The sequence below is a fragment of the Solea senegalensis genome, linkage group LG4 (genome assembly GCF_019176455.1).
Source record: "Solea senegalensis isolate Sse05_10M linkage group LG4, IFAPA_SoseM_1, whole genome shotgun sequence".
Classification (NCBI taxonomy): domain Eukaryota; kingdom Metazoa; phylum Chordata; class Actinopteri; order Pleuronectiformes; family Soleidae; genus Solea; species Solea senegalensis.
The window spans coordinates 11,339,857-11,354,081 of record NC_058024.1 but is presented as its reverse complement, the minus strand read 5'-3'; the positions used below and the strand labels follow the sequence as shown (position 1 = coordinate 11,354,081).

Here is a 14,225-nt window from a genome sequence, read left to right as displayed (position 1 = left end):
ATGACATAATATTAGTTCCAGCAGTAGTACCTGTATTAATTCCAGCATTTGTATTTTGTGTATTATTTGAATACATATGTCCCCACATTTTTTCATTGGAATTAAGTACATTATTGTAATGCAATGGCCATATTATTGGTTTTAGATGTTAGTATTCTAGTATTTATATAGCACTTTTTTAGTCATGAGGACCACTCAAAGATTCTTTACACTACAGTTTTGTCATTCACTCACATTCATACAGCGTATCTATGTGTAGCACATTTTTCTATCACTCATCTTTCATATCCATTCACACGCTGCCGGCACAAATGTGGGGTTAAGTGTCTTGTCCAAGGACACATAGGCATGTAGACTAGCAAATCCAGGAATTAAGACGACTCACTACCACTGAGCTACCGTTGTTCCTTCCCAGAATCAAAAACACCATAAGGTATTTGATTGATGATAAGAAAATGTATATAAATATACATTTTTTTTGCCTTTTAGGTCACATTTACTATATTTGGTCACAGTCTTGATGCCTGATTCATGTCTCAGTTCACTGAACCCAATCATTTAGCTCGTATGGACTTTGCTTGACTGTTTTGATGGTAAATCAGTGTTGCCATTAATCTTCTAATGTCACAATGTCCTGAGTATTTTAATGAAACTGTCTTATAGTCTCACTTTAAAAAAAAAAAAAAATGCATTACCCTAACCCAACACATTTCCCTTTATTTTCCTCTGATGTCATTAATGTGGCTAGTTTACATTTGAGCCATGACACATTTACCAGACTCTGACATACTATTGATGTAATGTAATAAACATTTATAAGTAAATAAGTACAGTACATATATAAGACAATGCAGGTTATTTGCTTTAAGATCCAGAAACTAATCACCCTTCCTGGTTACAGCAGCAATTACCTGGACTCATTCTGTGGTAAACTATAAGCTTTATTTTGAATAAAGGCATGATATAATTAAAAGGAATGAAAACAGTAACACATAGGGCCTTAGCTGTAATCAAAACTTGCATGAGTTGGAATTTGCAATTGAAGACTTAATAAATCAAAGTAATAAATCAACTGACAAGCGGGCCACTGGCAGGAATAAACATTTTTATTAAGTTATAGTTTTAGAAAAAAAAAATCCAACACAAATTCACAAACAATTATTAACATGCACATTTTTAGTATACAAGACAAAACAGTTACTTTTCAATATGAAAATGCCGTTCTATGTGTCAGTATCTCACAGAGATCATTGATTAATACACCAGTATTAAGGTCAGAACACACTATAAAAGCAATCGGGTTGTCTTCAATGGCCATGTTTAAAAAATATATGCAAGCTATTTACACTGCACCAGGTACACTCATTCTAGAAATAACCACCATTGAAACTGATCTAACTGAACCTACAGTGCGGATATTAGTGTTATGTTGCACTACTTCAGACGGTGGCTCCAATCTGCTTTTCTCACTTTCTTTTAGATTGTACTTGTAGTATTTAATAAAGCACAAGGCCAGAAACTGTACTTTTATGCTTCTTATGTATGTAAGAGGAAAGGACGACAACAACAACTATACAAAATAAGAAGGCTCAGAGAAAGCACACATGTAAGCACTGTAAATGAATAACCTATGAGCTCACCATTTGGCACAGAGGTTACCTTATTTGGATAACAATGGAAATATTAACACAATTTGGATCAACACACAAGCTACTTTTAAGCCCAGTCACACCAGTGTGGTGAAAATGAATCCACTCTGTCATCCTTTTTGTGAAACAAAGCTAGTTTGTGAACTAGTCTATCACAAAAAGCCCTCAAAATATGAATTCCTGTTATACATACGCTCTCACCAATCTTACACATGTCCAGTGTGTAACAATTTGGAGCGTTCATTGGCAGAAATGTGATCTTTGTATAAGTGTGAAATCACTTTAAAATGAAACTTGTCCGGTTTCCTAGATTAAGCTTTTAATGTGTACTTTAGGCAAGGATCTTGCTATAGCCAGGCCACCGTCTTGTGCCACTGTGTTTCTACAGCAGTGTGTTCCACATTTTGAACAAGAAGCCACACATATTTAGAAAAACTACATCCTTTCTGGGCGCAAACGCCACTGTAGTTCCCTGACACACATGGCAGAGGGAGAGTTGTGCTCCATTCATTACAATCTGCAGTCTCACTTTGAGATGCCACTAATTCTTACTTACTGGACTTTTGAATTCACTTTTATTTGGTTTATTCAAAAGCATATTCAAGCTATATTTCTACCATCAAAATCGATCTCAGGACTTCTCAAAAAGTAATTTCACTTGAAATAAGGAGCTAATAACAGCAGCCAAACGGGTTTAATAGAGCACTAACTTGACAATGTAATGATTCAATCATGAGATTTCATTGTATTGAATCGTGGTGTGACTGGGCTATTTTGTAGTTAGGAAAAAAAGAAAATACAGTTCTGATGGGAGCTCAACGCCCCAACATGAGTCTTGTTCAATGTGTAATTCCAAAAGAATCAAAACCTGCCAATCAGTATTAGGTCACCGCTCCAATTCAAAGTACCAATCCACCACTACACGACAAAACACTCAAATATCTGAAAAAAATTAAGCAATACATATGAGATTTGAAAAGAAAAACAAGACACAAAAAAAAGAATGTCTTTGAAGTCTTCTGGTCGTGGAGGGCATCTGAAACATCAGTGAATGTTACACAACAGAACAAGTGCAATAGGAACGTAGCCATCAGTCAATCAAGCAGTGGAATTGTGACAGCAGTTATAATGGGGCAGGAAAATCGATATCCCATTGACTGGTCTGCAGCAGTCTAATCAAAGAGCACAGAGCTTTATGAAACCAGTCAACGAGCAGATAGGACAGCCTGATTACGTCGGCTGTTTGGACTTTTTTTTAACGAAGCCTCTGAGGTCCGCACACCTGTCCAGACGGCAAAGCGTGGACATCCAGTCACCTTGAATCAGTTCCTTGTGCTTTCATTTGACTTTGGGGTTGGGTTATGGGGGGGGGGGGGGGTTAAAGAGTGCAAAATACCAACAATTACAACAGCCTCCAAGCTAATGACCGTACACAGCCCCATGTTCAGCAAAGGCACGGTAATGTGTAGCAGTTCTATATCCTTCCCCATTCACGTGAACATAGTCAGGACCTCGGTAATCACAGCTCGCCTTTCACTTGGGTGGCTTTTGACAGACTCATCCACGTGTAAAAAAAATAAAAAATAAATAAAGTCGCTCCCTTAGCAGAGCTGCAATGTTCTGTTGTTACTGTTCAGTCTGGTATGTGTCCAATAGATGATGATGATGATGATGACGGGGGTGGGTGTAAAATGACAGCTGTGCCTTTCACTCCATCTCCAGTCAGAGCTCTATTCACCACCTCGGTGTTGGCATCAATTATTCTTAATAGCCCATAAGTTGTGCCAAGAATGGAGCCATACATTTGTTATATCAAAGACCATAAATTCTGAGCCCACAATGTCCACCATATATCTCAATCCACTGCGGTTTTACTAAAGCTCCCAACCCATTTTGTCTTAGGTGCTCCAGTGCTGTATGAAAATGTAATAAGCATTCCCTTTCCAACAATGGGCATCTTGAGTTTCCTGTCCCTTGTAACTAATGTCTGTGGAAACAGACAAAAGCAAAACTGTCTCCTTTGCCACATGAATCTTTCAGACTTTCAGATCTTTTCTTATACAGTATATAAGAAAACAAGAGCTCTCGTGAAGGCACTAATATCCTGTTGTCCATTGGGCACTGTGTCAGCTGGTCATCTTGGGTGTATATGGTGCACGTTCGGTGATATGATGAACGTATCTGGAACACAGGTCATCTAAATGTAGAGAAGGAACACTCCGCATGGGATCTGCTTGACATAATAACAACAACGTCTCACTGTTCTCTACAATCCTGGCTTTTTCCACCAGACAGAAAATGCAGCGTGTGATGGGCATTTATTTTGAGGAGCATGAGGGAAACAGGAAAAAGAAGAAGAGTACTGTGCGTTAACCTAAAGCTTTGGAGTATGTGTGTCTCATACGGACTTCATTTTAAACTGGAGCTCTGAGATAAGTCAGTGGGAGGCACAGTTGATCAATTTCCTCTGCATTTTTCATGTATTTGAAAAACCTTGGTAAAAGTCTGCAATGGAGTCTTTCTTTTGGCAAAAGCTGCAAAAACTGAATGTGTGATTGTAAATGATGAGGGCAATTTTATTCAGGATTGGTTTACTTTTAAGTCCAGTGTTTAACATTTAGGATGGTTGATTGGCAGAAATTGAATATACTACGCATAAGTATGTCTGTGTATGAATATAATCATATCAACATGTTTGTTTTTATAACCTTTAGAGTAAGCCTTTTTAAATGTATTTTAGACAAAAACCTCACTTCAATGTAGGGTTGTCAACGTTTTCCAAAAAATCATGCTCGAATAAATATTACATGACACGCCATTCCTTTGAAAAGGGAGTCCATAGATTTGTTTGTTCCTTTTTCATCTGTGGTGCAGAACTGGAAATACTTCCACACGCCAAATGTCTGATGTTTTCGGTGTTGTGCTTGTCTGCCCAGGAGGACGTTTAGAGTGTGTCCTCCAATTTTATAGCAAAACAACACAGCCTCACTGTCTTATTTTTGGGGCAAGGAGCTCATTCAGGCCAAGCCGGGGGTGGTGGTGTGGGCATCTATTGCACTCGGCATTAGATGTCACTAATTCTTACACACTTGGCCTTGAAAATGGAATTTGAGGTAAATAAAATATGGACACAACCAATACTTCACCATTCTGCTGAAACGTTTATCTACAAAACACTGTATAAATTGTTAAAGGAACCATAAAGAAAGCAGCCTCTGTTACCTACTTTGGTACGGACTGTATGTTTAAAATGGATTTTAAGGCATTAGTATCTGCAGAGATACTAAGAAGATAAACATCATAACTTCCAAAAATGAAACCTTGAAAATGACCGCATTTATGACACAGGAGCAAATACAAAAAGATACCATGCGCGCAAATCATCACATCACAATCTGATGAAAGAAGTGGTGTGGTCCCTTTAAGAGTTTGGTGCAGTCGAGTCCTTTCCACGTTTTTCCCTTGTCCTGCCACTGAAGCCCGGGCCTTGTGCCAGTCCAGTGGAGGGTTAATATAGGACAGGCTGACTGAAGAAACGGAAGGAGAGAAGGGGGGTTGTGCTCTGATTAGACATCACCAGAAGACGGAGCAGAGCTGTGCACTGATGAGGACTGCAGAGAGGAATGACGGGCCAAGGGGGCTCGCTCCTGAGCCTCGCGCTCCCATACCTGAAACCAAAGTACAGCAAAGCAGCTCATGAAGAACCAGATAACCCCTCCAATCAAACCAAGAAAAACCTGCCCTCTGCTGTAATAGCCTCTAAATTTCATACGTCATCATAAATCAAAAGGCAACTGTGATTTTTTTTTTTTTTATTTCTACGGTACGTTATTACTCGTCTTCAACAGGAGAAGCTATTTAAGTATTGTGAGAAGATTAACTTCGTATCCCATCAAAGAGGCAAGTGACAAACTGAGCCGCCTCACAATTTTGCACAGCAGCAGCACGGAGGGAGCACAGCGCTGCTTTATATGCTGTAGCGCTGTGCAGCCAGTCAACAAGGAATAATAACCCAATGGCAGAGATGGATGACACCACGCATGCATTTCTAAAAAACTTGAAATAAGTCTATTACATGTGGTGGGAAAGGGATGCAATGAAACCAAATTAAATATTCTCTGTGTATTATTGAATCCACACTCACTGCTTTAAAAAAGGGAAGTGATTTGAAGACGTAACGGGAACAGTGGACTCACTTAATTTGTGGATGTGGATGGGTTCGCTGCCCACTCCTTCGCCACCCTCACTCGAGGCCTTGATCTGAATGAGATAGTTGTCATTGGCAGAGAGGCTGAGCTCCACAGTGGTTTTGTTGGTCAAGATCGTTTGGATGTCATTATAGCGATGTCTCTTCAGCAGCACCTGAGGCCAGAGAGGGTGATGCAGAATAATAAGCGAATGCAAAAAAAAACAAAAAAAACACATGTCATCCTTGATTGTGAAGATAAATAAGACATTTGCAGCTGAGCTGGGACCTACCAAATATCCAGTGACCTTTGACTCTGTCTCCATGGCTACTACAGGATCCCAGTGCAGCGTGAGTGTGGAGCCAATCATGGTCCATTGTATGTTGAGGGGAGGCCGATCAGGGGCTGGAAAAAGAACCAGAGGTGAAGATGCACTGTGGTACAGGATATGAATATTGTAGCTGTTTCCTCAGGCTGTTTTAAGAAAGCACATGTTCACAGCTCCACTATTGTGACCGAGTCATATTGCACATTAGCGGCATCAAGTAAACATGCGCTGTTAAGTAAGACGTTTGCTGCTTCATTCCAACCAAACTTGTGTAATGTCATGACCAATCTACAAAATAAATCTGGTGATAAAATGTTAATTAAGTCTCATTTAAATTATCTCAAACTACATTTGCAATAAACCATTGTTGGCAGTTGTCATTGATCACTTTCTAAACAAGAGCACATAGTGTTAAAGTAGAATGGAACTAAAGAAAATTGCTGAAAAGTAAGTTTAGGTAAAAAAAAATTAAAATACTGATTTCCTATTATGATAATGACAATAAGCATTAACACCCTGCTACACTCTTTAAATTAATGAAAAGATAGTTTGCACTCGTCCAGCTTTTATTTACATTATTGATGCTTTTCTATGTAGATGCACTAGCTTATAAATTCACCCTATTCATTCTTTAAGTCTTTCAAAGAGCTGTTAATGTCCTCTGCTGAAAGGTCCTGTATTTCATCTTGTAGGTGCAATATGTCATATCATACAGTAACATATCCTACTAGTGTAGATTTTGTTTGCACTTAGTAAATACTACTGCCTGTGTCATCACAAAGTTCCCTGGAATCATTTGATTTAATTTTAATCTTATTTTTCCTACTCCATATGTTTGCAAAATTTGAAGACATTTTCCTTTTGTCCATTTTTTGTTCTATTTGCATGTGATTTTATCCAGTTGCCGTGCGTTGAGCTGAGTTTCGAGCCACACAGGAAATGAAAAGGAAAGCTGAACCCTGAATTATTTTGGTGGCATGAAATATGAGCATCCTGTGGTTGTCCCTACATCGCTAGTTTGTTTTAAATACATGAATTGTCTATGCAGCTGCATTCTTTTAAAACCACAGTTTTCTCTCGTCCTCCTTTCTTCCAAGGTGAAAGCAAAACACTCTTGTCAGATTAAATTTTACAGCCACCAAGGCAGAAGAGATTTCTATGCGTGTTGAGGACAGTATTACGTCATTTCACTGGGGTTGACATGGTTCATGAACAAGGACCATTCAGAATTGATTTTAGTGCCTGACTCACGTGGTTTCTTTGTGGTGGTGTTGATGGGTGCCGACTGCGGCCCGGGGCCAGCTGTATTGAATGCAGCCACAGAGAGATAGTACGCTGTGTTCGCTATCAGCCCCGTGATGTTCACCACTGTGTAGTTTCCAGATATGCGCACTTTACCAATAGTGTCAGGCTTCGTGTCGTCTTCCCAGTACACAACCTGTTGGGCAGACAGAGAGGAAAAAAAAAAAAGAAGCAAAATGTACCTCACATGGACACAAACAGCAACATTTTTTTGGAGTGGTGCATTTCAATGTGTTATTGAAATTCATATTCCATCATGAAATCTGAAATACTGTTTGTATTACAGAAGGAGAAGGAGGGAGCAACGATGAATAATGCATTTTTATCACAAGTGGAGTCTCCATTACTGATGCACATCCTCTCAGCCACGGTGGTTATAGAAACAAGACATTAGTAGGTCACAGGATAAGTGACCCAGTAAGAAATATTTATGACTATTGCCCATTTGTTCAATAAAACTACCTCAGCTCTTAATTTTGTTCGAGGCAAATGTGAAAAAAAATAGTATACAAATATTTCAAAATGCTTTATTGGTACAAATACAAATCTACAGTAAGGCAGGAATCCGCACTCTGAGTTTGCTTGCCTTCAGGCTATTAGCCTCCAATTATGGGTGCAGGTGAAGTGATATTTGATGAAGCAATCAGACTAATTTGTCGCTTGCTTTCGGTCATCTTCAATATTTATGTGTCTGGTATTAAGTGACACAAGCATTAAGTCACTTTAATTCCAATAATTAAATTGGAATGTGAAGACTAACCCCCCCAGGATACTCCCGCTATTCCATCTCACACAAATAATTGTATTTTAAATTCATCAATAAGAGCTGTGTATGATAAGGACCGGAGTTCAGTTTACAGTAATGCAATGCAATCTTTTAACCAGTAATAAGTGATTACATTAAACTGGAAATGGATTGAATTTGCAGTCCTAACCATGTCTAATTAAAGCCTGAGCATCGCACGCATGCAGTCCACAGCTCCGGACCAATACTGCTGGTGGCCGATTGAGATTCAGCAGCTTCAATCCACTCCAGAATCACTTTTGGAGAAATGAGCTCTGTTCTAAAAGGACAACATGGCCAGCGCTATGGCAACGGGAGAATTTTGTGCCAAGGGGCCAGAGGTGACAGATATTGAAAGAGCACCGCAGGGGGAGAAAAAACCCCAGCAAAGCCCTCTTTGCATTCTTGAAAGGATGAAGGATTTTTTTTTTCCTCTTGTGGGCTTGCTGTTAGTGCACCAGAGTATTAAGGTCAGTTTGTGATATTATAGTATTGTGCTAAAAGCAGAATCTCTGCAGAGAAACACAAGAAGACATGGTGGAAGCTGCATGTGCCTTTTGGTGATTTTGGTTCTTGACAATCTTATTGTTCTGCCTCTGGTCTACATGAACAGAAACCATGGAACATTATTGTTTGCTGAAAACTGATTGTGTGCCATCACATCTGAATGAAGCAGCATTTGTGTTTGTTTTTTCTTTCAGCAATAGAATTCAGACAAACTTCTCAAACTTTCCGTGGCCACTTTTTGTTTTCAGTCATATTCCAACTTGTCTGCATCACTAGCAAAATGTTGCTGTTGCCTCCTTCTGTTTTGACATGAAATCAGAAACTTTCTGTATGTAGTGTGGGAATGTTGCAGGGTGAGAACTAAACACAGCTATACTGAGAAACACAGAGAGAGTCATGAGGACCTGCGAGGCTCAATATGCATTGTGAGAACTCATTAGACTGTTGTTGTTTGTATTTAAAGGTTGTGCACTACAGTATCAAAGAAAAAGCGGGAGAAAAAAAATGTAAGGATCAATGACGAGGATGATCATGAGCTGATAAACAAGTCAGCTCAATTATAATTTAAATAAAAAAATGAAGAGACAAGAAGGAAGAGAATGATTTTTAGTGAGGCATAACATACCTCATATCCAAGTACTCTTTCAGGGATGGCAGGCAGAGCTGCCCAGATCACTTCAATTTGTGCTGCAGACACACTTCTTGCCCTAACCTTCTTAGGAGCTTCACTGGGGACTGTAGAAATAGAGCACTGGTGAGAACACCATACACTCATCCAACCCCATCACACACACTAATAGCAACAAAAGGAAAAGGCACAGAAAAGGTGGTAGTAGTAGCTGTAGTTTCACGGAAAAAAAGCTATTTCCCTCCCTCTCTTTTCATGGGATCTGTGACTGACATAAGGGAAGACTATCTGCCCCGCAAATTCAATTAACAGGATACCTCCCTCCCTGACAGCTCGGTGTGGTAAGTGTCTGCTAGGACTTCCTGTAATCTACCGGCATGATAACTAATATCAAGTTGACATTCCGAGCTTGAGAGGGGAGGGAAATACCAGCACTGGAGGCACAAAACTCATTTCATCATGACTATTCAAGGTCATAAGGAAAGATTATGGCTTCTCTTTTGTTAGCATTGCTCTCTGCTGCTGGGCTGTGAAGTCTGAACCACAGACAATGTATAAAGTAAAAAGTGGAAATAGTCCTGTCCAGTTTGCAAGGTGAGTCTTGGCAATAACTTTTTCTATGCGGTATAATAGTTTGAACTGTTCCATACCTTCCTCTGCTGAATACACCATGGCAATCGAGCTGAAGGGCCCCTCCCCTCGGTTGTTGTATGCCCCCACTTTCACATCGAAAGGTGCGAAGGGCGGGATAGTGTCGTTGCGGAACACGTAGCGCGCCGCACCGATTGTGGAGATGACCGCGCGGGTCCATGTGACCGTGCCCGCAGGCCTGAAGGCGATGATGTAGCCAAAGCCCTCTCCATTCTGCAATTCCTCGGAAACAGGCTGGGAGCGAAACACAAAACTGTAGTGATATTAAAACGCATACAGACAAAGACACAGACGGGTGCGTTTCGGCGCTGCACCTCCACAAGGGGCTTCTGTGATTAGTCACAGCCTCTTTCTGTGCCAGAACACTCTGCAATCACCTTTTACCTTATCTTCTGCTCTTGTCTGGCTATATAATTGTAACTAAAGTGCAGAACTCTTGAAAAGGAAGTGCTCTCTGTCCCTGCATTTGGAGGGAGAAATGGCACTTTGAGGCTGAGCCGGAGAAGAGTTCTCTCTGTCTCTTTCGCTCTCTTGCGCTCTCTCTCTCGCTCACACACACTCACTAATGTGGATCATAAAATTGCTCCATTCAATTCTGCACAATTAAGCAAAACCATTACCAAGTGATGGAGAGAACAGTAAAATGTGACAGATGACTTACCTCCCATGTTATCACTAATTCAGACTTTGTGCCGCCTCCTCCTCCAACATCAGTAGGAGCTGTATCAGGAACTGAGAGGTAAAGCCCAGAGGGTGGCAATTAGAACACCATTTACAAAGCTCAGTGACAAGCCTCAACTGTACTTGTAGCCTTATGACAAGCCTGCCTGCTGCAGATACTAACTCCTATTTTACACTGCACAAATCCCTCCCTCCCTGTGTGCAAACACAAACATGCCACAGAGTCGAGTGAATAAATTATTTCGCCTAAATGTCACTGTGCGTAAACCTAGAGCAATGGATTTGTAATTTTTGCAAATGGCATTCGAGTCAACCCTCTCCTCACCTGCTCCCACTCAGCTCTGTGTTTGTGCACTGCAGTGTGATGGCAGAGCTGATAGTGGAGGTGGAGGAGCAGTTGTGCATGTCCTTATAGGATCCTTTAGCAAGTCAAGCATCACATTTAATGTCATATAGCAAACGGTTGAAGCGGCATTTATGTCTGACACCCTTGTGTGGATGCTTAGTATTGCTGAAGCCTGGGAACTTCAATTTTCCCATTTTTCCCAGAGCTTTCAAATCCAACAAAAAAGAAAGATAATTCTCCCACTTCCCTGGAAATATTATCCACAAAATATGTGACATGTATTATGTATTTATGCAGCTCTATATGTGAGTAAAGATAAAAAAAAAAAAACTGTACAATGTTGCAGATATTTTCAGTATATGAATATTTTAGATTCTGATAAAGGTTCACACTGTTTCTCCTCTCTCATCCCTCTCTATTCTGCACAAATGATGGCAGGAGAAAGGGACAAAGCCACACTGATGTGTGGAAGTTATATAAACTGTGTCTGCACACAGAAAAAAATGACTAAACCAGGATTTACTACACATCTTAACCTTTTTACTGGATATTCCACATATTCCAGGTACTGTGATTTCACTGTGTGGTTTGGAGTTGAATTTTGTTGTGAGATTTTCTGTAATTTCAGTTTAAAATGAGAAGTGACTGTAGCATTTGCAACAACTGTGTGCACATGCTTTATTAAACATCCCTAGCTATTCCCCCACATTATACTGAATGTGTGAATCTCCCAAGTAAAAAAGATGTGGTCTCAGTTCTAAACATCCAAAAAAAAAAGCCTGTTTTACCACTACATTATTTTTTCTAAATCTCAATATACTAACAGTTGGATGGACTCAGTCAGTATCCTACAGCAATTTACCTTTAGCGTAGCTAGTAGCTTATTTTGCATGTATGTTGCATGTGGCGTGTTGATTAGTTTTACATACTTGCGTCCTCGGTCCTGGTCTTGGCTGAGGGTGGACTGGGCTCTCCCAGGCCTACAGCATTGCGAGCCACCACTCTGAACTCATACTCTACCCAGGCGTTCAGACCCACCACTGTGGCTGTCAGCGTGTTGCCATTGATCACCTCTGGCACTGCAGTGTGTAAATGAGAGCCTTAGGTAATCAGGCTACCATGCAACTTGTCTCAAATTTGAATCATAAATAAGTGAATACAAGCACAGGGCAAGAACGCATGCATGGATATAAAGGCACAATAAAAATTCAATTTCCCATTTTTATCACAACCACTTGCCTGTTGGAACTGAATTACAAGGGGTAGGAGTTAAAATCGAACCTCTTATTTCATAAGCTGCTGCTTGTGCCACCACTTTGATGTTCTAATTTTAACATTTCTCAGTTTGTGGTGCGTGCAATGCAAGCCAAGTGTGGCAACGGCTCTACAATGGAGTTTGGCCAGACCTGACAGTGCTCCGTTCAAAGTGATTTTTCCATGCGCGTGTGAATCAGCTGTCACGCCTTACTCTTTCCCCCTGCCCTTCTGCCTCAACAGGAGTCATGACACACTACATCCACAAGATGACACGCAAAATGGATGGGTAGAGCTAAGATGTAGGGGTAATAGATGAAATGGGATTGAGCCTGAGAAGAAGAGAGTTTAATGCTACCTGTGTCAACAGCCTGCCAGCCCACAGTAAAAGGCGTACGGGCCTGGATGATGTATCCGGTGATGGGGCTGCCATTGTCTCTTCCAGGAGTCCAGGAGAGCTGGGCTGTGCTATCCGTAATCTCCTCCACAGACACCTTGTCTGGAGGACCTGGAGGACCTAAATCAATCAGGGAACAAGGAGGTTGAACGTAATGAGGTGATCGCCCTCTACAAGAAGCCCCTCACAAAACTCATAAAGACTTCTAGACAGCATGTAACACCTCAAGGCCATCACACTCTCTTTAATTAAGGTCAACGTCCTTGTTGTGTGCATTCAGGGACTTCTTTTGACTGTGTGCGTGTGATGTGCAGGGCAACCAAATGATTTACTGAACATGGGATCATCAGTGGTGGATAAGATAACCTGGATGGGATCATTTGTGAGGACAGCAAAACGGGGTTAGAGGGTGGAGGAGACACCCGTGAGAAGACTAAATGATAAGTCAATACACAGAGAAAAAAAGAAGAAAGCAAATGTTTGTTGCCAGATTTACAACGCTGGTTGCTCTGCTGCTCCATTATTCACACACTTCCATGATATTTTGCCAATGTATAAATGAGCCAATTATAGTAATTTTCTGTGGTAAACTTTGCCTCCACAAAGCACCCGGGACAGCTATTACTGTTTGTTTAGGACATAAATACCAATGCAAATCACCAGGGACAAGCTGTATGCATGAAGCACATGCAAAGCAAAGCATCTACAGAGTCCCAAATGGCTGTGAGTAAGCAAACTAACTGTATATAATATAAATACAAATTGACATCAGTCTGACTGAGGTCCAGTTTAGCTTTACAATACGTCTCTGCCAAAAAGAGGCCCACACTCGAATATTTTGTTGGACTGCCATTAGTTTAAATATGATACGCACTTTCTTTGGCATTGTTTGGATAAGCTTGGGCCCCTGGTCAGTCTTTCCACATCCATGTGAGGTCCACTAGATTCCATGTATATTTTGTAAAATTCCTAAATTTTCACCCATTTCTGTGGGAGTCTGTTTACGCCGACTGTGCATGATCCCTGTAGCAAAACACTTTGCAGTCCAGCTGGTGGTGTGGTCTTGGCTTGGTCTAAAGGGGCAAGTGAAGTCCGCCACTGCCCACTCATGCACAACTCAGCACTCAAATAATACAATACTCAAATGGCACTCCAGTCATGAATGCCTGTGCAGAATTTTGACGCGTCTCCCCACGAACAGAGAACGTGGATAATGTGAAAAACACAAACGCATTTATTTTTCACTATTATCTCGCATTTATGATGGCGTTGGATGATTCTCAGTGGAGTTAAGGTCTATAACCTGTATTCATCCATCTCTGCATCTTCACTCTATCTTCCACATGAGGGTCGCTGTGCCAATCTCAGCTGACATAGGGCAATAGGCAGGGTACACCGTGGATAGATCGCCAGTCCATCACAGGGCCACATTCATCATTCACTCTCACACTCACACCTATGGTCAATGAAGTGTGTCCAATCCCCATATTGGGTCTTCGTGCCGCAAAGGC

At 40.9% G+C, this 14,225-nt stretch overlaps 1 protein-coding gene across 1 annotated transcript in view; it reads right to left on the bottom strand.

Moving 5' to 3' along the window:
• Positions 1-1,095: 1,095 nt before the first annotated feature.
• The window catches only part of cntn3b (contactin 3b), a 64,405-nt gene continuing 51,275 nt past the window's right edge, over positions 1,096-14,225 (bottom strand). The window contains exons 15-23 of the mRNA XM_044024155.1: positions 12,676-12,834; positions 11,993-12,142; positions 10,698-10,768; positions 10,036-10,270; positions 9,383-9,492; positions 7,416-7,602; positions 6,129-6,241; positions 5,846-6,011; positions 1,096-5,317 (exon numbers count right to left, since the gene is read on the bottom strand). Coding sequence (XP_043880090.1) covers positions 5,223-5,317; positions 5,846-6,011; positions 6,129-6,241; positions 7,416-7,602; positions 9,383-9,492; positions 10,036-10,270; positions 10,698-10,768; positions 11,993-12,142; positions 12,676-12,834 — 1,286 coding nt within the window. The 3' untranslated portion in view covers positions 1,096-5,222. The remainder of the gene's footprint in view (positions 5,318-5,845; positions 6,012-6,128; positions 6,242-7,415; positions 7,603-9,382; positions 9,493-10,035; positions 10,271-10,697; positions 10,769-11,992; positions 12,143-12,675; positions 12,835-14,225) is intronic.